Source organism: Thamnophis sirtalis, unplaced genomic scaffold, assembly GCF_051295495.1.
Source record: "Thamnophis sirtalis isolate CommonGarterSnake01/CBP01778 unplaced genomic scaffold, rThaSir2_p1.2 scaffold_1, whole genome shotgun sequence".
Taxonomy (NCBI): Eukaryota; Metazoa; Chordata; class Lepidosauria; order Squamata; family Natricidae; genus Thamnophis; species Thamnophis sirtalis.
In genome coordinates this window covers 41,038,292-41,059,041 of record NW_028261381.1, presented here as the reverse complement: position 1 = coordinate 41,059,041, position 20,750 = coordinate 41,038,292, and the positions used below count along the sequence as shown (strand labels likewise).

General features: G+C 44.5%; 1 protein-coding gene across 1 annotated transcript in view; it reads right to left on the bottom strand.

Moving 5' to 3' along the window:
- Positions 1 to 20,750, bottom strand: part of LRP1B (LDL receptor related protein 1B) — a 939,689-nt gene that overhangs the window by 226,826 nt on the left and 692,113 nt on the right. The window contains exon 19 of the mRNA XM_087710921.1: positions 5,843 to 5,923. Coding sequence (XP_087567047.1) covers positions 5,843 to 5,923 — 81 coding nt within the window. The remainder of the gene's footprint in view (positions 1 to 5,842; positions 5,924 to 20,750) is intronic.

The window sequence follows — 20,750 nt, the reverse complement described above, 5'->3', positions numbered from 1 at the left end:
AGAAAGAAAGAAAGAAAGAAAGGCGGGAACAGAACCCTTCCCCTTGTGACTTAAACTTGTGTTTAAGTCAACTTAAAATAAAAGCTAAGAGAGGCCTGGAAGACTAGACTGGCAGTCATTATTAGTTTTTCTTTTTCTTTCTCTCTACTGTTTTGGAAACATGGGTCAATACTTAGAGGAGGAAACCTTAAAATTCCAAAATATCTTGACTGGAATTCAAAATCTATTGGAAGGATATGGAAGAATTAAGAAGAAGCTGGAAAGACTAGTCTTCCTCACAGCAAAAGATGATGGGGTTGGAGCCCCCAAAATTAAAGAGGAGAATGAAGATATAGATAACACAATAGATGCATTTATTAATGGAGCAAATGTGGGTGAAAATGGAAAGGGAATGTGGAAAAGAGAATTCGATGAATTGGAGCTCTACCCCAGATTCCAGGAGAGAGAAAAAATGCTAATGATCATAGACATGAGAAGAGAATTTTTTTCAGAAGCAAGATTGACAAAGACAAGTTAACTTTAGTAGCAACTGGTGGGCAAGGAGATTATCTGAGAAACCCTTCAAGCAACAAAGTGCGGAGAGAAGCCGATAAAAACCTTATAAAGGAGATAAAAAGAAGACTGATTCCACAATTGGCAAGAGAGATAAGACTGTTTTGTTACTGGAAAGATACAGGTTGACAATGAAAGTTGGTAATAAAAAATAGTTTTTTTTTTATTATTGGTGATTAATAAGTAGGAACTTTGTAACTCCTAGATTGTTTTAGATTGTTATTAAATGTTTACTTGCTAACAATTAATTAAATAATAATGAAATGATAAAGGATACAGCGTAATGATATATGCATGTATTGACAATTTAGTAAAAGAAATTTGGATATAAATTGTAAATTGTGACTTGGGAAAAAGACCTATAAATTTTATTAACAAATTTTCCATTAGATCTTGTTATAAAAGTGTAAGGGTATTTTGGGAGGGGGGGCTGATGAGAGGAGAGGGGGCATAAATAGTAAATGATTTTTAGTCAATTATAATAACAAGGAAATGTTAATGGTCATTGTTTAACAACCTTAAAATTCCAAAATATCTTGACTGGAATACCAATATGCTTTGGTATTGGCTAAAGTAACTTAGATATAAATTTTAGTCAGTTGGGAAAAAAAGAGGGGGAGGCTTAGAAACTTTATTTATTGACTTTTACTTAAAAGATGCTATAAAGGTGTAATGTTATTGGAAGGTTTTTTGAAATAGCTAATGAATGCCATTATGTGGTTTTGTCTTTAAGTATGAATGATTTGAGGTAAAAGCATGTTCAAATAATTGTAGTCAAATGAGAATTGTGGTACATTGCTAGTAAGATATACAAAGATTTTTAACTTAAAGTGTATAATCTAATATGAACTATAAGTAATGACTGTGGAAGAAATGCACGAAAGTTATCTGTAACCAATCAACGCGCTTTCTACAAGATGTAATGAAGAATGATTCTTTTTTTGTGTGTGTTTTTGTTCAATTAAAATTTTAAAAAAATCAAAAAAAAGTAAAATTTGTTTCCACATTAATTTTACCGTCAGAAGGTCACAAAAGGTGACCATATGACTGGGACACTGCAACTTTCCTAAATGCATGCCAGTTGCCAAGCATCTGAATTTTGATCATGTGACCATGGGGATGTCATAAGTGTGAAAAAAATGGTCATTAGTCACTTTTTTCAGCACCATTTTTAATTTTGAATGGTCTCTAAATGAATTGTTGTAAGTTGAGGACTATGTATATTAATATTATATATTAATATAATTATAATAATTTGAGAACTTAATACCTGTGCAGCAAAACAGAATCTTAAATAGTGTTACACAAGATATAAAGGACATTATATAGAGGTTTTTCACCTGTGCTTCCTGAACTTATCTAATATTCAGGATGTAGGTGGGAGTTCATTTATGAACATGCCAATATGTTTGCCTCATTTTCTTTTAAATTTAGCCTTTATTTCCAAAGGGTCAATAAGCTCAGCTTAGAAAGTAACAAAGGACTAATTGTCTGTTATTGTCGTTCTTTAGGTGTTTATAAATGTTCATTCAATTACAACTTTGCAGATCATCTTCGTAAAACATATAAAAGCTGAGTGTTGAGGAAGTTTCCTATTGTGCATGCTGTTCTGAAAAAAGTGCATGTACCAGCACTATTTCAGTTTTTACACAGCATCTCAGAGAAAATCAGATCAACTTAGTGGGGAATGTAAGCAAAGATATGTAACGATAGAGATGGCCATTCTCTATCTCGAATACAGTTCATCTGTCTGGAATCCACACTGTTTATTGGACATTAATACAATTGAGTGGGTCCAGAAGTATTTCATGAGAAGAGTACTTCACTCCTGCTCACAACAGAATCACTTACACCACCAGGCTCAAAAATTTGGGCTCAGATAATCTGGAACTACGCTGCCTAGGGTCTGACCTAAGCATAGTACACAAAATTGTCTGCTACGATGTCTTACCTGCCAATGACTACTTCAGCTTCAACCTTAACCCCAACCCACAATAGATACAAACTCAAGGTAAATTGCTCCAAACTTTATTGCAGAAAAAATGACTTCAGCAACAGAGTGGTCAATGCCTGGAATGTTTTACCTTACTCTATTGTTACATCCTCAAACCCCCACAGCCTCACTCTTAAACTGTCTACTGTGGACTTCACCCCATTCCTAAGAGGTCCGTAAAGGGGGTGTGCATAAGCGTACCAGCATGCCTACTGTCCAGTGATGGGTTTCAAAAATCTTTAGAACCTTTTCTGTAGGTGTGGCCTGCTTTGTGGGAGTGGCTTGCCAGCCATGTGACTGGTGGGAGTGGCTTGTCAGCCATGTGACTGGGTGGGCATGGGCAACTTGTAAAATGTGGTGAAACTCACTTAACAACGGTCTTGCTTAGCAACCAAAATGTTGGCTCAGAAACTCTGGCATTTGAAGCACACAAGTCTTAATGCTGTCAAGTTACAAGACCCTTGCATCCCTAATCCTTTAGAAAAAACCCCCACGGGTGTTCAAACATGACAACTTTAAGACTTGTGGACTTCAACTCCCTGAATTCCTCCTCCAGTCATGTTGGCTCAGGAATTTTGGCATTTTAAGCACGCAAGTCTTAAAGCTGTCAAGTTACAAGATCCTTTTACCTCTAACCCTTTAGAAAAAAAAACCCCAGGGGTGTTCAAACTTGGCAGCTTTAAGACTTGTGGACTTCAACTCCCAGAATTCCTCATCTTGCTCTTCATCTTGATGATGTGCGGATGGGCGGGGGAAGGGAGCTGGAACTGGTTCTAAACTGTAGATTTGTGGAATCTCTTTATATAGAAGAGGTTAGAACTGGCAGGAACCCACCCCTGCTATTGTCCCTGTCCTACTGTCCCCATTTATTAGTACTCATTTCCTTTGCTCATGTCCATGTTTATACTATACTATTATATACTATTATACCTATTATTCTGTACACGTTTGACAAACAAAACAAAACAAAAACAAAACAAAATAAATAAATAAAATAAATTTGAAGATCCAAAATACCTAGAAGCATAAGGGGAGAAGTGGATGGGTTCCAAGGCAATGCTTCTTGGTAATGGCCTCCAAACTTTGAAAATGCTGCCCCCAGAGGTGCATCTGTCCCCAATCCTCACTACATTTTGAATGATCCTGCTAATCATGCTATTTCCCTAAAACTTTGGCTTCTAGCAAATTTTTGGATCAAATGACTATTGATTACTATTGTTGCATTTTTATGGAATAGAACATATGTTGATTTTTTCCTTGTATCTTTTTGATGGGGTAGATTTCAAATATTGTAAAATAAGTTAAATAACAATAAATATTGTCACCCACATATGAGAGAATAGCAAGCAATAGGAAGCTTACTTCATGGAATTGACATCTGGCTCAGACCCCAAAGGGCAAGTATAATATAACATTCACAGCTTTTGTATTATGCTGCATGATTGGGCGAGGACATCATTTGTCACTCCTTCCCAGGCAGTCAAATCATTCGTGCCCAGTCTGACTTTTAGTATGACTTTGTTTTAATTAAAAACAGCTATATATCTGTCAGTGTCACTAGCTTTCTTTGTTTTTTTCTATTATGTTCGGTGACTAGCTTTAGACAAAAGAATGAGTGCAAAGTAAAACTTTGGGATCTCACCTACAGTTTCAAACATGAGGTGAGTTAAGAATATAATTAAGGTGGCCTGAAGACTTTGCAAGGAACAAAAGGTTCTGCTAGCAGGCCTGGAGAACCCAGAGCGGTCTGGAGCCCATTAAATGGCTCGTGTGAAGTGCTTTCGCTGGGGCAGGTGGTGGTGGTGAATGTAGTATATTAATTTATTGTATGACTTCTTTTATTAGTTTTATTGTTTTATATGAGATTTTATATTTTGTAAGCCACCTTGAGTTGCCATGTATGAATATGTAGCAATATAAATTCCATAAACAAACAAACAAACAAATAATAAAACTCTGGTTTGTATAGCAATAACCAAAACAACAGAGTGGTGAAAGGTCTAGGAAATCCATCCAAGATCCTGATTCTTATAATATTTTAAGGTTTACATGCTTAGCAATATCTGAGGTAGCAAAGGTGCAGTATACTTTACTGGATGCTGCTACTGTGGTGAAAGAAGAATTATGGTCCTAGCATGTTGCAAACAGGAGGCATGGTCCTGACAAAATTCTGAATGTGGGAGTGTCCTACAATATTTATTCTTCAGTGATGCAAACCCATGTATGCATGATGCAACAATAGGCATTTTAGTTAGTATTTTTATGCACCCATTTATATATTATGTGCTACTCCCTATTTTATTAAATAAAATAAATACTGTTTTATTTTACTTTGTGGTTTAGGGTATTCATTCAATATATTTTAAGCTATAGGATAGTAATAAAGGGGGGGGGGGCACTAACCAGAACAGGTCAATCAAGCTCCACCATCAATTTCTTTTTTGACTAAGTATAGAAGCATAAAGAAATAAGTGATATAAGAAATAAGTAAATCAGGCGTATGGATAGATAGATAGATAGATAGATAGATAGATAGATAGATAGATAGATGGATGGATGGATGGATGGATGGATGGATGGATGGATGGATGGATGGATGGATGGATGGATGGATGGATGGATGGATAGATAGATAGATAGATAGATAGATAGATAGATAGATAGATAGATAGATAGATAGATAGATAGATATGCAAATAGCATACACAATATCACAAATATTTAATTAACAGGAGACATAATGGCTTAAATAGTATTCTGTCACTTTCCATTCCCAAGGAGAAGTGAAAGGTCAGAAATCAACAATAATCCTATGCTTATATGATTAATCGGTAAATTCTTTAGTACATATTAATCTTCAAAATATTGGGTAACTTTTATAAGATTTAATGAAATCAATTTTTGTCACACCTAGTGTATAAATAGTGGATTGGATGCTAACATGGAACCAGTGGTAAGATTAAAAAAAAATTACTACTGGTTCTGTGGGCGTGGCTTTGTGAGCGTGGCAGGGGAAGGATACTGCAAAATCCCCATTCCCTCCTCACTGTCAAAATTTCTGCTAACGGTTCTCCAGAACTTGTCAGAACTGGCTGAATACCACTTCTGCATGGAACCTATTATTGCATGAGCTTAACAGGTAACATAACATGAAAGCTAATTTCCACCACTATCACATGAAACTTTCAGTCTTAGCCACTTCAGGGTTGGCTATGATATAGGGAAGCTGAATAAGATTCCTGAAAGTTAGACAGAAACATTATTTGTGATTAGGGTTGAATTAGAGTTGATTCTTACCTGTATCGCAATGCCACTTGCTACTAATACATCTTCCATTATTACATATAAAATGAATCAGTGGGTCACAGGTTGGGAACTCTAAAGAGAAAAGAAGAGAGGAGGGGAGGGGAGGGGAAGAGAAGAGAAGGAGGTTTAATATCATATTTACTACAATATATGGGCATCTATTATTTCATAATTTTTAAAAACAACTGTTACACTGATACACTGCTAGCTGTATCAACTAGATATTATCTGAAACAGAAAAAAGGTGTTTGTATGAATATAACATAATGTGTATATCAATATGACATAAGAGAGTCCTCAGTTTATGACTGTAACTGGAATCAGAAATCTGGTTGTAAGTCATTAGGGTCATAAATCTAGGCACCCACATGCATAAAGTGATTTTAAAACTTTTTTTGCAATGGTTGTTAAATGGAGCAGTTGTTAAGCAAATATAGTGGTTGTAAGTGTAAATCCATTGATCTGAAATGTCATTTTTTGCTGGAAGCTGGTAAAAAACAGTGTAAATTACAATCACATGACTACAGAATGCAACGACTGGTCAGAAACCATGGAGGGATGTCTGACTATTTACAATGACTGTGGTGTGTGTGTCTTTATGGGTTGTAAAGCACTTCTTCCATGGCCATTGTAAAAGAAAATGGTTGTTAAGTGACTAGTCATAAATCAAGGGCTACCTGTATATTAAAAGAAAATGAGTACAATATTTTGCTAAAGTTTTAAGCACAAATGTTTCTGATTACACAAATTTCCAAAATGTCTCTTTAAAGAAATTTCTGGTAGGAATTGTCTTTCTTAGTATATTAAAGGTATACAGAAGCCTAAAACATAAAAACATCACAGGAATTGTAACTGCTTCACAGCCTGTAGTGATTTTGTGCCCCTCTGGGGCAATAGTGTGATTCTCAAGGAATTTTTTATAGCTATCACAACAATAATAGTTTGATGTTTATGCTAAACAACTGTGATCTTATGTATTAAAAACAAATTAAATATAGTATTAAGAGAAAAGTAAGAACAAAAATAGCATCATAACAAAGAAGTCATGTCACCACTGTTGGATCATGATACTTTTATGTTATGTTCAGAATGAAAGCAGAAGCAAGAAGTATTTGCAACGTCACTGCGGGGGGCTTTACTGTGGTGCTGTTTTTACCATGAGAAACAACTTACCTACAATTATCTAGCAGTATGATAGTGCAGAGTTCAGATTTAACTGATTTGGAAAGAGCAAAACAGAGGTTGGTTTTGGCCAGTCCACACTGGTACGTGCAGACTGGTTCAAAGAATTTAGTGTGCCTTCCCATACCAGGGCTTCCAGAGGCCCTATAACAGAACGGTCCCTCCCCTGGCCTGCCCCCCCTTCTCCAGGGCATCACTCACTCACTTGCCCCACCTGTCCGCACCATGCTTGCCCCACCCACCCACTTCCTTTGCCCGCCCAGCTGGTGGGAGCAGCAGCAGCACTGCATAGATTGTGGTGGCTGGAAAGGAGACATTTGGCTTTTGGGGCTGCCACAGCTTGACTCCCGGGAGGGCTTAGGCAGTGACGGCTCTTCATATTGCTGGGGAGTGAAGTCATCGTGGATGATTGGCTGAGGCATCTAAGAGGTAGGTGAGCAGGTGCTGTGTGAGAGGTGTACAGTGCAGTGATCTCAGCCACTGGAACTGCCTGAGAGGGGGCAGGTGAAGTGGGCGCTATGTGAGAAGTGTAAGGCAAGCTGCTGCTCAGTCCCCCTTCTCCAGACAACCCAGGCGAAAGTCGGTTGGCTTCTGCTGTTGGACTGGGAGACAGATCTGGCCAGGAGGAAAGAGAAGGTAGAGAAGGAGGAGAAGGGCACGGTCTTTCCCCCCACCATTCCAAAAATGGGGCATGCAGAATCAGTCTACAACCAAGGCAGCAAAGGTGCAGTAGCTTGCTGGGAATGAGAGATGGATCCGGCCAGGAGGAATGCACACTCCATTTTTGCAATCAGGGAGGAAAAAGAGCATTTCAGGCAATGCGTGTTTCCAAGCTGTGGAAATCACGGTGCAGCCTGGAACCTCCTGCAACCTGAAACATTCTTTTTCCTCCCCAGTTGCAAAAATAGGGTGTGCATTTCTCCTGGTTGGATCCATCTCCCGGGCCAGGAGCATAAGCTGACTGCCCTCCACCTGGGTTGCCTAGAGAAGCAGGAGGCCGAGCAGCAAGCCACCTTGCCTTATGGCTCCTCAGCACGGAGGGTGAAAGTTCCAGCCTGAAGCAGCAGGAAGTCTAGGGTGCCTGCACAAACGTGGCATGAAGGGAGCAACAGGGTTGCTTCGCTCCTGCACTAAGACTCTGGCGACCCTCCTCTTTCCTCCTCCTCCTCTCATGGGGGAGGAGGAGGAATAATAAGGCAAAGCAATGGCTGGAGCCTTAGTGCAGGAGAGAAACATCCTCCTTTAGCAAGCAGCAGCCACTTGCCCCACATGCGCCTTTGCTGCGCTTTGGCAGTTGCTTGAGAGGTGTACACAAAGCAGCTAGAAGGGAAGGGAAGTGTGGAGGTGCTTGTTTGCCCCTGGCATTTGGCTCTGGTGTAGCCCTGGCATAATGAACATTTTCCCTCTAGTTGCCAAAACCGAGGATGTCCTTTTGTGTGTGTGTGTTTCTTCGTCTGTATAATTAAGCCTTTGTTGGAAGGGGGAAGGAAGCATTTTGTTTGTTGTTGCTCCTGCAGTGACAGAAGGAGGAGCGCTAGAGTCCCCCAAATGCTCGATGTCACAGGCCAGCAGCCTAATCCTGCTGCACCGTCACACCACTTGTGTGAAAAGGAGGGCAGAAAACAAAACTGAGGAGTGGGGGCAGGTCGCCCTATGCGCATGTGGGCTTTGCCTGTAAACTCTGCATATAAAGTTAAAAAAACAAGGCAAGGGGGAGAAACGAGATCTGTCAGGGCATGCCAAAAGCTGCTGTTTGGACACTTTTGCTTCCCCTCTGTTAAAGCCCGTGGCTCAGGAAAGAGGAGAGGGGAAAGTCTTAAGCCCTGCAGGTGCCACAAGGGGAATAGCAAGCTTGTGGGGGAGGGGGAAAAAGAGAGTGTGACTGCAACAAGAGGAGGAGAAAAGGGGAAGGGGCAGTTGTGATGTTGGCGCTCAGGATCTTGATCTCAAGCCCCTTCCAGTGCTGGGATAGATGGCTCTGTCCTCTATTAGGCTTGCACCCACACACGCACACACGACTGGCTGGGCAAGTAGATTTAGATTTAGATTTAGATTTAGATTTAGATTTATTTTATTTGTATGCCGCCCTTTTCCAGGAGGGACTCAGGGCGGCGAACAACTCAAGGGGGGAAAGGGAACATAGAACACAATACAAATAATTAAAATAACCAAGAATCACACAGCCACACAGGTCGAGAGGGGAGGGGAACTCATCAACCCCAGGCCTGCCGGCACAGCAAGGTTTTGACGGCTTTTCGGGAGGCCTGGAGAGAGGTGAGGGTCCGAATCTCTGCGGGGAGTTCGTTCCAAAGGGCCGAAGCTGCCACAGAGAAGGCCCTCCCCCGGGTGGTAACCAGATGGCATTGGCTAGTGGACGGAACCCGGAGGAGGCTGATCCTGTGTGATCTAATGGGTCTATGAAGCGTATCCGGAGACCGATCGGTAACCAGTGCAGCTCGTGGAGGATAGGTGTAACGTGGGTGTACCGAGGTGCACCCACAATCGCTCGCGCGGCTGCATTCTGGACGAGTTGAAGTCTCCGAATACTCTTCAAGGGCTGCCCCATGTAGAGCGCATTGCAGTAGTCCAGTGCACACAGGGTCATACCAAGTTACTTTGAGTTTGTTTTAATTGAAATTGCAATTGCTGCTGAAAGCAAGCTGTGAGGGAGTATCAGTCTACCTATTGCTGAATGATTCAAGTTGTTAGTAGGCTATTAGCGATCAGATCGATCCTCCCCCCACTCTGTCACACATTCTGTGTGTTGCTTCTTTCCCTTTCCACTCAAAGGGAGAGGGAGGGGAAAAAGAAAGAAAGAGAGAGGGGGAGAGGGAGGGAGGGAGGGAGGGAATGAGAATGCACTGAATCAGAGCAAAGAGCAAACTGGCAGGAGAGACAGCAGAAAAAGGCACATCAAACATGGCAGCACTGTAAAACACTCCTTCTTTAAAGAGAGGGAGAGAGAGAGAAAAAAGATAGAAGCAGAAGAGATGGGGGAGGGGGAACAGGGTGGGATGAGGGAGAATTGCACCAGTCATTCTCAGGCACTGCCTTTTTAAGTTGCAGGTGAAAGTGCCAGTGCTCCAGCTCTAGCGAAGAACACCCGAGCTTCAAGGCTGTGAGCAGACTCAATAAGAGCTTTCAGCACCTTCCCTTAAAAACACAAAAAGAAAGTCTGATTACAAACCTTTGGCTCTGTTGGAGAGAGAATTTCAAAAAAAATTGGCACATGACAGCACTGTATATAAAGCCTTAACAAGCCCCAGTGCCTTTTGGAGAACCCGTGTGCTGGGCATGGGCTTGTTAAGGCTTTATAAAGAGAAACAGAGGAAGAAAGAAAGAGAAAAAAAGAAAGAGAGGGATAGAGAAAGGAAGAGAAAGGAAGGAAGGGATAGAGAAAAGAGAGAGAAACAAAGATAGAAAGAGAAAGAGAAAGAAAAAGAAGGAAACTTCTTTTGAAAAGGAGAAAAACAAATGCTGTTGCTTTAAATCGGAACTGAACATGCCTGGATGTGGAATTCTTGGAGTTGAAGTTCACAAGTCTTAATGCTTATAACTTTAAATGAAAAAGGTGCAGGGAACAACAAATTGGTTATATGGTTATATGTTATATGGTTTAATGTTTTTGAAGTTTTGGGGTTTGTGCAATATGGGGTTTGTGTTTCTAAAAGGGTCTGGATGATTCCCTGCTTGTGAATGGAGCCAAACTTTCTCTAGGGTCATTATTTCTATCTGGCAGGAATGTGGAATGAGCCTCAGGCAGGTTTCTTTGTTAGCAAAAAGAAAAACAGCACAGCAAATTAGGGCTAGAAGGCTACTCGGAGGTCATCTAGTCTAAACTCATGCTGCAGCCGGAAACCTTATATTGTATGGATTATTTTGGTCCCTCTAACATAGAGGAAAATTTCCAGAAAGGAGAAGGAGTTTACTAGGACAAGGCTGCCATGCAGAGGAAGACAGAGATAGTCCTTAACTTATGACTACAATTGAGCCCAAAATTTTGGTGGCTAACAAGAGCATTGTTAAATGAGCTTCCCTGCATTTTACCCAATCCATGACATCTCCTGGTGAATGACATCAAGTTGGCCATTACCACCTGGTCACATGACTGCCAAGTCACTCCCACCCCTGTCACATGACCGCTGAGCCACCCCCCACAAAACAGGCCACACCTACAGAATAGGTTCCAAAAAGTTTTGATATCCATCCCTGGAGCAGAATATCCTTGTAACAATTGACAAAAATGTTTAAAGAAGCCGCACGGATTCAACTGTTTCGCAATCCTGGGAAATTACATACTTAATACAATGCTAACTACTGTTACTTGCATGCCCATGCACAGTTCAAATCCAGTTTCATCTTTGGGATTTGGATTTCTGCACCATGCTAACTGGTTATAGTTAGTTTTTAAATTATGTAAGAATCAAACTTATTTTCCCATGCCAGTTTATACACTGAGAAATATTGATTAAAAAAATCAACTGCAATGTAATCACTATAAATAGGAACAGTCACCTATAGATATGCATCATAATGTCCTGAGGTCCCAAGAGGCCAGCAGATACTTCCTTTGATATATGCCAAGATCACCTTCCACTTTGAATTTTTATCATTTTTTACACACACACACACACACACACATACACACACACACACACGTGGGAAGGGAGGGTTAGAGTGAAGTATGGTAAATGAAACAAACAAAATGTAAAAAGTAATGATATTTATATATTTACTTTCCAAGCACATCTAAATTATATTAAAGTAACCAAAATATCTTTACAATCCCTAAGGCATGTCACAACATTTGAGTACCTCTAATGTTGGAAACTGAAAGTTGAAAAATTTGACATGCCCTAAAATAACATCTCTAGTGACTTTTTGGTAAATGCCCAATGGTGATATGCTCTCAACATTCCAGATATACCCACCAACCAAAAATGGTGCTTATCCCAGCCTAAGAGCGGATTGTAATGTATATTTGGCTCAAAATAAGATTAATATGGCAAATATGGTATTTTTCAGGAAAACAGACAATGGAAAAAAGAATATGCTTGGATTTTCTGCATTAATTTAGCTATAATTGAAAAACAAAACAAAACAGTAAACAATATCCAGTGTCAATTATTAAAACTGCTTAAAGGTCATGTTCTACAGAAAAACTATTAATTTTCAAATACATTCATGATATACTGATTTAATATATGAAGTATTTATGTAATCAAAATGTATTATATTTGGAAATGTCACAACTGCTGACCTTAGTTACCAAAGATATTCAAAAATATACTTTTAGAATTAAAATGCATTTGACAAAATGTCAATTTTGAAATTTTGTGGGATGGACTTTTATTTTACAAAAGGAAAGCTTACAAAAAACTTTTAAAAAAGGAAACACACAGACACACAGACACAGACACAGACACACACACACACACACACAGACACACGGACTACAGGAGAACTGCAACCTGTGTGTCTGTGTGTCTGTGTGTCTGTGTGTCTGTGTGTGTGTGTGTGTGTGGCAGTTCTCCTGTAGTCTGCTCCACTAGGGAGTGCCATACTCTGTTCTGATTAGTTACCTGTTTGACAGCCTGCATATATAAAGGGCTGTCAAACAGGGTCTCAGGTGTTGCCATTAGCTGAGATGTGTGGGTAGTAAAATGCTGCATTGGCAATCTGTTAGCAATAAACAGTTAGCATTGTGAGACCTGGCTCGCCTCAGTCCTTTCCCTCCACCCGAGTTCTCCCAGCTACAACATTGGTGACGAGGGTGGGATTACGGAGCTGAGGACAAGACCAGAAGAGAACTGGCATGTCACTGCCACAGAGCATAGTCACTGAGAGCTGATGACCCTCGCTGAGGGATTTACTCAGAGAGGTTGAAACAAAAGCGAACGGAAGGAAAAACTTTTTTTTCCCCTCAGAAGGCAAAAGGTTACAGTTTTAGTAGTCATGGCATTTATGACCACGCTCACAGAGTTTAATACTGCATCAGAAACCTGGAACTCTTATATCACAAGGTTTGAATGTTTTTTGGAGGCTAATGATTATACAGGACTGTCAGAATGTAGGAAGAGAGTTGACGTGAAATGTTTAACATTGCAGGGACTCTAGTGGCACCGCAATCCATTCACACAGTTCCATGGGAAGTGCTGATGGCGAAGTTAAAACATCAATATGCCCCAACTCCATACTGTGTAGCCCACCATCATGCGTTCCACAGGAGGAACCAACATGAAGGGGAGTCAATTAATGAATATATGGCAGCTTTGAGAGCAGCTGCACTCTATTGGAATTTCCATGATCTTGATGATGTCCTTCTGGACCAACTCATTGCTGGTGTTTGAGACCTCCAAGTGCAGTGCCGCCTTCTGGCCAAACATGATCTGAACTTACAGACTGCATTAGATGAGGCCCGAGCAATGGAGTTGTCTATTAAATCTGCAGAACAGATCCAGGGAAAGTCAAATTCTCAAACCGCAGGAAAGCAACTTGACGTACATCATGGTGATGCCAGCTCTGATGTCATGGTGGATGATGACAATGAGATCCATCGGGTTAAGACCAGTCAAGCAAGAGATTGGCAGGGTAAGCCCCAGTCAGTTCAAGTCAAATGCCCAGGGTGCTGGGGCAAGCATAGCAGACCAGACTGCCAGTTTAAATCCACAGTTTGCCTTAGATGTGGGAAAAGGGGACATCTGGCCAGAATATGCAGAACTGCCTTTCCTGCTAATAGCCCTCCAGCTACCTCCCCGATAAGGACCTGTTCCTATGCGAACAAGCTGCCAAAATTCCAACCTCAGAGGAGAGAAATGTGTTTCTCTGTTCATGAGGAAGGTAGGGAAACAACAATTGATCAAATTGTCCACAAGGCAAAGTTTTAAATATCGGCGGAGGGACGACGCGGCAGCCAGGGTTCAAAACAACAACTGGTTTATTCTAGGATGACAGCGATTCAAACGACAGAACGCGCGCCAAAGGTATTTATACTAACTTTTAACCAATCACCGGCCGGGGACTAGACAGCAACCGCTGACGTCAGTCCCTCGGCCAATCAACTGTAACTTTCGGCCGGCAACACCCTCTGAGGCTTTCAGCCAATCAGAAGAGCCAGAGGGTGTTGCTGGCATCATGAATATTTAATGAATACTTAACACCCCTTTCCCCCAGTTCTGCGCATGCCCGAAACGGAGCATGCGTAGTCCTTAAGGTATGCTGGGCGGCGCCGGACCCGCCCAGATCTTCTCATTGCAGGGGCAGTCGTCGGCGGAGGAGGACCTCCTCGTGGTAGCTCCTCCCCGAAGGGAGTGGAGCTCCGAGGCACGCCATTTTGAAAAGGCCCAGAAGGCGGGCTCAACTGCAAAGGTAGGCTTGGCCGTGGGGGCGCGTCACCAGGCGTAGGAGGGACCTTCTGGGAAGTGTTCCCGGGTTTGTGGTTGCATGTCCGAAAGTTCCCTAGGTCGGGTTGAGATGTAAGTTCGGCGTCCTTGCAGGTGGCGCTTGGGTAGGCAGGGCCTGGTGTGGCGAAGGCCCTTGTTTGCGGTCTCTCGGCTTGAGTACTTTGTGGTTGGCACAGGTGGGGGCCTGGAGTGGCGAAGGCCCTTGTTTGCGGTCTCTCGGCTTGAGTATGTTGTGGTTGGCACAGGTTGAGGCCTGGAGTGGCGAAGGCTTCACAGGGCAACCCCGGTACTGCGGTGTTGTCAATCGGGGGTTCGCGGCCACCAGCCTGCGACGGGAGACGCCTCCTTAGCTGATCCAGGTGGCGTCTCCATTGGGATCCGTCAGCCAATTGGATCCTAAAAGAACATGGGCCGGTCAGGGCAACGATAGAACCTGGCACCCATCTCGGCTCCCCCGCAAAGGACCGGGCCCATACGGAATCCCCTAACTTAAAGGAACGGGAAGGGATAACCCCCAGATTGCTCGGCTGATCCCCTGAATAGAGCGGGTGAAGCCTATCCAGGGGAGTCCGCAGGCGCCGACCCATCAAGAGCTCCGTGGGGCTTTTGTTGGTGGTTGGGCAGGGGGTGGAATGTTGGCTTAGCAGGTAAGCCGCCACCCTCGCCTGCCAGTCGCCCCGGTCCATGCGACCCAGCGCCTCCTTCGCTGAGCGGACCGCCCGCTCTGCCCGGCCATTGCTGGCCGGGTGGTACGGGGCTATGGGCGCGTGCCGGATCCCTTGCTCGGCCAAGAATTCCTGGAAAATGGTGGATGTGAACTGGGGCCCGTTGTCCGAAACCATCACGTCCGGCAACCCATGGGTTGCGAACAATTTCCGTAAAGCCCTGACCGTACTCTCGGCTGTGGTAGAGCCCATGAGGACCAGCTCCACCCACCGGGAGTAGGCATCCACCACAACCAGGAAGTTCTGGCCGTGGAAGGGACCAGCGAAATCGATGTGGAGGCGGGACCATGGGCCTCTCGGAGCCTCCCACTCTCGAGCAGGCCCGGCAGGGGGGTTGGGCCTGGACACTTGACAAGTCGTGCAGCGGCCTACATAGGCCGCTATCTCTGTGTCCAGCAAGGGCCACCAGACATAGCTACGGGCCAATGCCTTCATCCGTGCTATGCCCGGGTGGTCCTTGTGGAGCAGATCCAGAACTTGTGGCCGAAGCGCGTCGGGGATCAGCACCCGATCCCCCCAGACGAGACAACCCCCATGGAGGGAGATCTCTGCCTGGCGATTTTTAAAGGGCCGAAAGCCCTCTGCCACTTTATCTGTTGGCCATCCCCTCAAAACCCAGGAGGCGACCTGGGAGAGGATTGGATCGGCCTTCGTGTGAGCTGCCACGTCGGCGGCGGAGATTGGGAAACCGGAGGAGGCAATGGAGAGGACGGAGAGGGCTGGGACGGGGGCGGTGTCCGTCTCCGGTAGAGGGCAACGGCTGAGGGCATCCGCGTGCCCCAGCTGTTTGCCAGGACGGTAGAGCAGCGTATAAGAATACGCTGCGAGGAACTCCGTCCAGCGAGTCATTCGGGGAGATAGAATGGCAGGGGTCGGCTTGTCGCCCGCCAAAAGCCCAAGGAGTGGCTTATGGTCGGTGACAAGAGTAAAGTGCCGACCGTAGAGGTAGTCGTGGAACCTCTTAATCCCGGACACTGCAGCCAGAGCCTCCTTGTCGATCTGACTGTAGTCACGCTCCGCCGAGGAGAGTGTCCGGGAATAAAAGGCCACAGGGGCTTCTGAGCCATTCGGGAGGACATGGCTCAGGACCGCCCCTACACCAAATGGGGAGGCGTCACACGCCAACGTCAGAGGCATCCCGTCATGATACTGAATCAAGACTGCCGATGACGTCAGCGTCTCTTTGACAGCCGCGAACGCATGGGCTTCGCGGCTGCCCCAGCACCAGGCCGCGGATCGGTCGAGCAACCGATGCAGCGGCTCGGCTAGTGACGCCTTGTGAGGAATAAAGGGGGCGTAGAAATTGAGCAGCCCTAGGAACGCCTGTAGCTCCGCCCTGGAGGTGGGAGCAGGGGCGTTCTTAATGGCGGCAATTTTTGACGGTGTAGGGTGAATGCCTTGGGCGTCTATTAAGAAGCCCAAGAATTCTACCCTAGGGACAGCAAATGAGCATTTGCTGCTCTTCAATTTCAATCCCGCGCCCCTGAAACGACTGAGGACCTTCCGTAATACATCGATGAGTTCTGAGCGGCTGGCTGCAGCGATCAGAACATCATCGAAATATGGCACAACCCCCGGTAGTCCATGGAGCAGACGCTCCATGAGGCTCTGGAAGATCCCCGGGGCAACGGACATGCCGAATTGCAGGCGGCGACAACGGAAAGCCCCACGATGGGTGACGATGGTCTGGGCAGCCGCCGCATCGTCATCCACCGGGAGCTGTTGATAGGCCTGCGCCATATCCAGTTTGGCAAATATGCAACCCTGCCCCAAGGAGTGGAGCAGGTGTTGCACAACAGGGACTGGATAGGGGTTTGCCTGGAGGGCCAAGTTGATCGTCGACTTGTAGTCGGCGCAGATTCTCACCGAGCCATCCGGCTTGACCGGGAGGACTATGGGTGTCTCCCATGGAGCATGATCAACTGGCTCGATGACACCCTGCGCCAAGAGTTTGTCAAGTTCGGCGTCAACCTTGGCCCTCAAGGCAAAAGGCACCCTGCGGGCTTTCAGCCTAATGGGAGCAATCTGGGGATCTAAACTAAGGGAGATGGGGGTTCCCTTGTAGCACCCGAGCTGACCATCGAAAACGTCAGAGAATTCCTTTAAGACGTCCTCAATTGAAGAGGAAATCACCCGGTGCACCCCCCCAATGGACAACCCCAGTGCTGGAAACCAGTCAAGGCCGAGAAGGGCCGGCAGGGCGTTTTTTACAATAATGATTGGCAGCTTCCCATTAAAAGTGCCATAATTGACAGGAATAGGGAAAGACCCCAGGACGGGAATCAAATTTCCCTGGTAGTCCCTTAAAAGCAAGCGGGTTGGGGCTAACTTTGTTTGGGGCACTGCAGGGCAGAGGCGGGAGAACATGTCCCAGGACAGCAACGAACGGGAGGAGCCGGAGTCCACCTCCATTTGGCACGGCTGACCTGCCAGGTGGACATTGGCTGTTATTTTTCGGGATCCGGAGGAGGCCTGGTTGATTGAACTCTCCATTTCCTGCGGTGCGGACACATTGTGGCAGTCGTCTCCTCTGCGAGTTGGCCTCGGTGGCTGGCGGCGCGGCTGCGATTTGGGTCTTTCATTGGCTTGGAAGAAGGCAGGGGCCGGCAAGGATGCTCGGCAGACTTGGGCAATGTGCCCCTGCCTCTGACAACGGCGGCAGATTGCGTTCCGGAACTGACAGGTTTGGCGGTCGTGGCGGCCTCCGCAACTAAGGCAAGACGCCTTGGGGTTTTGCGGTGCGGCCGCTGAAGGAGCCGGTTGTCTTCGCCGAGGTTGGGCATGTACTTGGCCGACGTTGTCGGGCTCCGGGTCCTCGGACGGCGTAAGGTCATCATAGTCAATGTCATGGATTTGGGAGGCCGGTGGAGTGAACGGAACGTGCCCAGGAGTTTGTGATGATAACTGTAGCCGCTCCAGATCCGCGGTGGATTGCTCAGAGAGCTCAGCTGCTCTGGCGATCTCCACTGCCTGCAGGAGAGTAATATCGTGGTGGCGGAACATGCGGCTTCTTAGATGGACATCCCGCACTCCGCACACGAATTGCTCAACTAAATTTTCTTCAAGATTTGAGAAATCGCACTGGGACGCTACCGTGCGCAGGGCTTCTAAAAACTGACTAATTGACTCTCCCGGCTTTTGCACTCTTCTGCGGAACGCAAAGCTGCGGGCAATTTTGGAAGGTGTCGGGGCATAGTGCCCCTTCAGTTTAGCCATCAAGTTGTCCCAACCTAATTTATAAGCCGGTCTGGGAGCAGCCATAGCTCTGGCTGAGGCGAACATAGAAGGTTCGCAGCAGGATAAAAAGAAACTACACTTCTCCTCATCGGTTTGAGCCTGGTTCTTTGTAGCAATTAGGTATGTCTCAAACCGCTCCATGAACCCTTCCCAGGATTCACCGGCGGAGCCGAAGGGAGCGAAAGGCGGCAAAGAATTCATGTTGGCTAGGAGTTAGTGACAGGCTGAGGAGTGGAAAACTGAGGAGAGGAGGTCGTGACAGGAATTTTCCCTCAGCGTTCGGTGCCGGCGCGAGTAGCGGCTTGTGGCAGCTGGCTGATAGAACCTCTCTCTCTACCCTAGGCTTGCGTGGAATCGCGATCCCACCTTCGTCGCCAGTTTTAAATATCGGCGGAGGGACGACGCGGCAGCCAGGGTTCAAAACAACAACTGGTTTATTCTAGGATGACAGCGATTCAAACGACAGAACGCGCGCCAAAGGTATTTATACTAACTTTTAACCAATCACCGGCCGGGGACTAGACAGCAACCGCTGACGTCAGTCCCTCGGCCAATCAACTGTAACTTTCGGCCGGCAACACCCTCTGAGGCTTTCAGCCAATCAGAAGAGCCAGAGGGTGTTGCTGGCATCATGAATATTTAATGAATACTTAACACAAAGGGCAAGATTTTTGTCACTGTAGAGTTAGAGGGAATTCAGTGCCCCATGGAAATTGAGACAGGTTCAGCTGTCTCCATCGTTTTATGTAGTATAGCTAAAAGGTGTCTGCCTAAGTTGTCCAAGGCTCAGCTGCAACTATGCTTGTTGCGACTCAGGGATTTTCAGGGAAATCCTATTCTGGCAATAGGCAGTTATAGCTGCAGGGTTGCCTTTAAGTACTTTTGCATAACATAGATACATAGATACATACATAGATAGATAGATACATACGTACGTACGTACGTACATACATACATACATACATACATACATACATACATACATACATACATACATACATACATCTCTCCACTAATTCATAAATTAATCTTAATTACAGAAATAATTTAGCTATCTTCTGTAAGCTCTTTATCTACACTACATTCTTGAAAGTCCAGTTTTACAAAATATCTTTGTCTTCTATATCTTTTCTATATCTATTTATTTTTACTTCCATATTTCTGTAATCTCAATTACTTTATTTCACTACTGTCATTCTTTACAGACCCAAATTCTTTTTTCTAAAGATTTAAATCCATCTACCTCAGATGGGTTCCTCTTTTCTACTGCTGTGCTATCACAATCTTTACTTTTTTGTATGCCTTTTCTACTTGCTCCCTCTGAGGTAAATAGCTCAAAAAACTTTTTCCTCATGCCAGGTCTGAGGAAAGGAAATAAACACCTTTTTCCTCTCTCTCTCCCTCCTAGTTTTCTTAGATGCTGCCCTTTCTGGTTGCTTTTTTTCTCTTCAGGATTATCTTGGTTTATCTCTTGACTTTGATCTCTGCTTTGACTCCATTTATTCAGCCTCTCCTCCATGAGGCCTAGGGCTGCAGAACTCCCAAGCAGCCATCTTGTCTTCCCCCCTGCTCCTTGTCCCTCCCCCTCCCCGCTCTTTCTCTCCCTGCCTCCCCCATTCTCCCTCCCCATCCCCCCTCTCTCCTTCCACCAATCTTTTTTGGATTTTGTAACAAAAAATATTTCTATTCTCTAACTGGAAGCCAGAAGCACTCTTGCAAAAATTATATCATGCCTGAGCTTGGTAGTTTGCTTTGGAACATGCTGGTCTGCTTTATTGTTTGCTGTTTAATTAAAGTGTCTTTACGGGGTCCTTGGTGCTCTCTGAGCTTGGTTGTGTCTTGCAGCAGTTTCATTACCCAAACTAGACAGCATCATCAGTGCTAGTGTTATAAAAAACCCTCATTTCTGTCATGAGCTACAAATATCCCCTTTAAAGTATATTTAAAATATTCTGTGGACTATACAGATTAATAAGCCCCAAAGGAAATACCTCAGCAACCAGGGAAAGAAAGCTGGGCTGTATTGTGTGTAATAGAGAGGGGAGAAAAATAAGATTAGAAAATAAAAATAAAAAACTTAAGAGGGGAAAGGATTAATACAGTCCAAAAGCAGGCCATGAAAAGTAATATTTTCACTTTTGACAATTTTCATTTTAAAAAATGTTGAAAGCATAGTATTGCATTTAGATTTTTCTGTTCTATATATAAAACATAGCTAATTTGATAATGCATAATGTATATAGTGATGGTGATGGTTCCCTAAGACCTCCAAAATGTGAAGAAGCAGATAGAGAAGGAGGCAGCATAAGCATTAATGACATATCAGCTTTGCAAGCTGCATTGGCTGCCACT